The 5367-nt window shown below is 29.2% G+C and overlaps 1 protein-coding gene across 1 annotated transcript; it reads right to left on the bottom strand.

The window, feature by feature from the left end:
* Nucleotides 1-3495: 3495 nt before the first annotated feature.
* LOC132610124 (early light-induced protein, chloroplastic-like) lies at nt 3496-5367 on the bottom strand. The gene is made up of 2 exons (XM_060324401.1): nt 5114-5367; nt 3496-4084 (listed from the first exon to the last, which is right to left on the bottom strand). The coding sequence occupies exons 1-2, from the start codon at nt 5261-5263 to the stop codon at nt 3698-3700; spliced, it is 537 nt and encodes a 178-aa protein (XP_060180384.1). The 5' UTR covers nt 5264-5367; the 3' UTR covers nt 3496-3697.

Raw genomic sequence — 5367 nt, 5'->3', positions numbered from 1 at the left:
TATTAAATGATTTTTTTACATATAAATACATGATTTGACCTAAAATTATTGAATAGATGCCGGACATATAGCTAAAAGGTTGCCTCCGCCTCGACTTGTATAATGAACATATAACTTTTAAAACTGCATTTAGGTTCTATTCACCCTTACACCGCTACACGCGATATATAATTTCAATATGTTTGAAGATGTCGGGTAAACCAATAAAATACCGCAATGCTTGAAATCTTTATATCTGGACTCTAGAGTTTATTTGAGGATATTGTCAGATTGCTTAAAGTCAATTTACTAACTCCACAAGTGTAAATTAGTAATTTGATAAAAGAAGATAAGGAGAAAATTATAACATAGGTCACGCTTTTAGATTTAAGCACATAATTAGCGTAACTTTTGAAGTCCTTCAAAAATAGCAAATTTTATATGCTACAAAAAACAGATCCCCCTAAATCAGGGACTCAATTACTAATTTTGTATTACGCTATCATTTATCTTCCTTCTTTAAAGGTTGAATTCCTTTTTATTATCATTGTCTTTTCATTAAGATAAATATCTACATCTTTCTCACTTCTCTCTCTTCTTCAACCAATACACCTTCATCTGCCACTACTCATCTCCTTGTTCATTTCCATCTTTCCTATGTGAGTGTCGAGGATTTGCGCAAGGTTAACTTTATGTAATATAGATTCATTAAAAGTTCAAAAAAGAAGCAACATTTGTTAGAAAAAATATCCAGCAAATACATTTCAAAATAATACATCCAAAGATAATTATTATATGAGGTATAACAGCATATATAAAATTTAGTTCACGCAAAAAATTATACGAGGTATATAAAATTCATCATACAAGGTATCATAAATTACACGACTAACACCAGGTATATAATTTTATTATACAAGGTATAGTAAAACTATACGTGGTATATAAAATATATTATATAAGGTGTAACAAAATTATACTAATGATATTTTTCTATGTATAAAATTTTTATTATACTCTAGCCATTTCCCATTGTGTTGAATCAAAACTTTGATTTTATCGTCCCTAAATGAACAATGAAACCCGCCAATATAGGAAGTAGAAAGGGGGAACGTATAAAAAGCAGCTATAGAAAATATCTGAGCAAAAAAATAGGAATGTGATGAGCCAAAAAGTAATTGCTAAAAAAAAAAAATGAGCGAAAAAGTAGGAAGATAATGTAATGGAGCAGCTATAGAAAATATCTTAATGAGCAAAAACATAGGAAGTTGATGAGCCAAAAAGTAGTTGTTAAAAAAAAAAAAAAAAAAAAAAAAGGATATATATGAGCCAAAGAGTAGGAAGATAACGTAATGGGTTATGGCTGACTTCATTTACGGATGATTTCCTTATATGTAGGCTGTAGCTATGCCTGTTAACCGGTTCCAACCGGAACCGGACCGGGAACCGGTTAGGAAACCGGCCGGTTCCGGTTTACCGGTTTTAAAGTTCAAACCGAAACCGGTCCGGTTTGGATTGCTTAAAATATTATTTTTTTTTGTATTATATATATATATATTATAGTATTTATTTGTATATTGTAGCTATATTTTCATATGTTATACAACTTTATAATTAAAGTTTAAATATTTACTGACTAACAGCCTAACAGCAAGTCAGCAATACAGAATAGTGTTTTTCGTATACATATATATGTATAACTTACATATATATATGTATAACTTAATATATATACTAAATATATGTATAACTTAATATATATATACTATATATATGTATATATATATGTACTATATACTATATATACTTATATATAGGTATAACTTAATATATATACTATATATACATATCTACTATATATACTATATATACTTAATATATATACTATATATATTTATATACTATATATACTTATATACTATATATACTTATATATGTGTATAACTTAATATATATACTATATATACTATATATACTTATATATATGTACTATATACTATATATACTTACTTATATACTATATATACTTATATACTATATATACTATTTTTTCTTTATATACTATATATACTTATATATGTTTAAGTATACTATATAACTTAATATACTTATAAGTATATTCTTTATATACGTTTTTTTTTTTTTTTTAATTTTTACCGGTTAAACCGGTCCGGTTCCGGTTTTACCGGTTAAAACCGGTAAGGCCAAACCGGTTGCCACGTTTAGCTGTAGCAATCTTTTATAACTCCTTGTTTGACATTTGCATGTTAATTGTAATCAACTGCTAAGAGTATGTAATTTTTTTTATATTACTGTATATTTACGTTTTGAGTACGTCCTAATTAAAATCCCATGATCTGTTGAGCTATATTGATTTTGTAAACATATATTCTTAAGCAATCTAGCATCCAAGATAAAATCGAATGATTTTTTTTTTCTTTAATCAAGAGTAAGTCCAACCCTTCATCACTATTCACAAATATAAGGGTGCGCGAAACTTGCCAATTGTTAACGATTCAGAAATGCAAGAACTATCATAATGACATGTAACTATTTGTTCTTTACGTATTGGAATGCATGTGTTGCAGTGTAAAAAACTTTATGCGTACATGTCGTCATGTCGACATTTTAATTGAATTTGCGTAACACAATGAAATTGAATGTTCATCCAGAAATGTCACATCCACCCCATTGAGTATAAAGAGTTCAATACTTGGCGCAGTTTTCTTGCCTAATATTGATTGAGGATTAATCAGGAAAATACTTACTTGGATTAAGTTTGTTGATATCAGATCAAGCAATTGAACTTTTAAAGTTATGAATTAAAGTGAAAACATTATTACTTAACATAATTAAATGGTAAGAATTTATATGAAAAAAAAATTGTACTTATAAAATTTGATGTAAATACTACGTGCAAATAACTTTTTTGTTGTAAATTAAATTAACCTTTCTCCAGCTTAGGTGGAGTGAACAAATATTGACAATGACTTGCTCCTAAGTCAGATGTGGTGTAGGCATACGTGGAGAGATGAATTAGGAATGAAAGATACTCAGAACAAGATAAGAGTCACGCAGGTCTGAGGAGAGGTAGAAATAGGCCGAAAAAGTATTGTTGATAAGTGATTAGACATGACATGCATCGTGCACCAGCAGCTTATCGAGGATATGATCCTAAATAGAAGGATTTGGTGATCTAAAATTAGGATAGAAGGTTAGTAAGTAGAGCGTTGTCTAATTTCTCTTATCAGTACTATTATTATTATTATTATTATTATTATTATTATTATTATTACTCTCTTACTATATTATTCTTCGATTTTTAGTATCACTTGTTGTTTCCTTTGTTTTAGTTATCATTTCATTTTTGTTTTAGTTATCGTTTCATTATTGTTGCTACTGTTCTTTTCTCCAGTATTTTTACATGGCTTTCTCACTATATATTTCTTTTTTGTTTTTTTCCTGAGTTTTCAATTTTAACAAAATTACGCCTCAAAAAATTTTTTTTAAAAGGAAGCGTTTGGATTCAATAGTACACCAGTTTCGGATCCTTAAAGATTTCAAATAACTTGTTTTTTCAGCTTCATTTAGAATGAACCCGAAACAAGGTTGAGATTACACATATTCAAATCTATAGTCCAAATACGTGAACCAATCGTAAAAAACTTTATATTACTAATTAAAAACAAAATATTAACTTAAGCTAAAGAATTTACATTCAGACTTGGAAAAGGCCAGCTCCTTTAACATATTCAGTAAAAGCTAAAGCAACTAAACCTAACATAGCGAATCTTCCATTCCAAATCTCAGCATCAGAACTCATTATCCGACCAGATTTGGATTCAGCAGTAACTCCTTGGAACAGTGGGATAAGTGAAGCCAAAGTTAGCAAAGCACTTGTTCCCAAAAACCAAGAAAATCCACCACTTGATAACTGAGCGGATAAATCAGCACCGTTGGCTAGCTCAACACCCATGGCTGCTACAAATCCAATCATTGCTAACCTACCGTTGATCCTCTCAGGTGCTGGACCACTGAATGAGAATACGTCGATGAAATTGGTGCTTGGCTTTGGCACGTCGATGAAATTGGTGCTTGGCTTTGGCTGTTACATACACGAATAGAAAAGAAAGGTTAGATTTGTTCTATGCATGACAACATAAAAATATTTACACAATTAAGTTACTTATTAGGTACTAATTAACAGGCAGAACTTTTTATAAAACTTAATTAGTAATTTGAAATAAAAAAAAAAATAGGACTGATCGGAGTAGTAACTAAATTCTTGTATCACAAGTTAAAATTCACTGAGAGAGAAGGCAAGATTTAACTTTTCTGATGTTTAAGAAAACGAATACTCGTACTATACATAGGAAAATTTTAATCAAAGGACTGATGACAGTAGTAAATAATCTCTCTTCAATATTGTTCATGTACTTGCGTGTATTATTTTACATAATTGAATACTTACCAAGATCTTTTTTCTCAAAAGATCTTGTTATAGAAATATCCACTTAAAAAAACTTAATTAATGTGAGATATGTAAACTTCTGAAAAAAGTGGTGTAGCAGCAGCATCAGTCAAATTAGGGCTTGTGGATTGCTCCAATTTCTCACCCTCCTGTTTTTTCATTAATGTTTAATATCACTAATCGCTCAAAAATTCTCTAATTTTATTATCAGACTATTAAAATATCAACCATATACTTAGTACTGTTTATGCATGGTAAATTACAAAAAGGTACTGTCCAAATTTCTATGACATACTCGTTTGAAAACGAGTCTTGAAAAGCGAAAAGTATCAAACAAATTGAGACGGAGAAAATAATTTGAATTTCGAGAGTCAAACTTCTTTATTTTGACGTGAATTCGGACATACAATCTTTAAATTATTTTAAAAATAACATATATTTAAAAACTACATAAAAAGTATTATAAGTCATAATAATTAACAATAAAAAGTATTATAAGTAACAATATTAACAATCTAAAATATTTAAAAGGGAATACGAATTAATCGTGGTAAAAAAAAATACTTATTTAGCTCTCGAAAAGCGAAATATGTCTTATAAATTGATACATATAGAGTACTACTTTTGTTCAATCCAAAAAAGAGTTTATATTTATATACTGACCTCGGACATACACTTAACACGAAGACGTGAATTCTTCTCAAGGCGTGGCAAGTTACAGCTAGGAACAAACTTATTCAGGCTATTATTACTCTGTGAAAAACTTGTGACTGGACTTCCCAAAATCGTGGATTGCATGGCAAATGAAGTCATTTTTCCTCACAAAAACTCACTAATAGAAAAAATGTTTTCCTGTTATCTTAGCAGAGACTAAGGATTAGCAAAACGCTGAAGAAAGACTTTTTAAGTTATCGAAC

Source organism: Lycium barbarum, chromosome 9 (genome assembly GCF_019175385.1).
Source record: "Lycium barbarum isolate Lr01 chromosome 9, ASM1917538v2, whole genome shotgun sequence".
NCBI lineage: Eukaryota > Viridiplantae > Streptophyta > Magnoliopsida > Solanales > Solanaceae > Lycium > Lycium barbarum.
The sequence above is the reverse complement of the archived record's forward strand: the minus strand, read 5'-3'. Positions and strand labels throughout refer to the sequence as shown.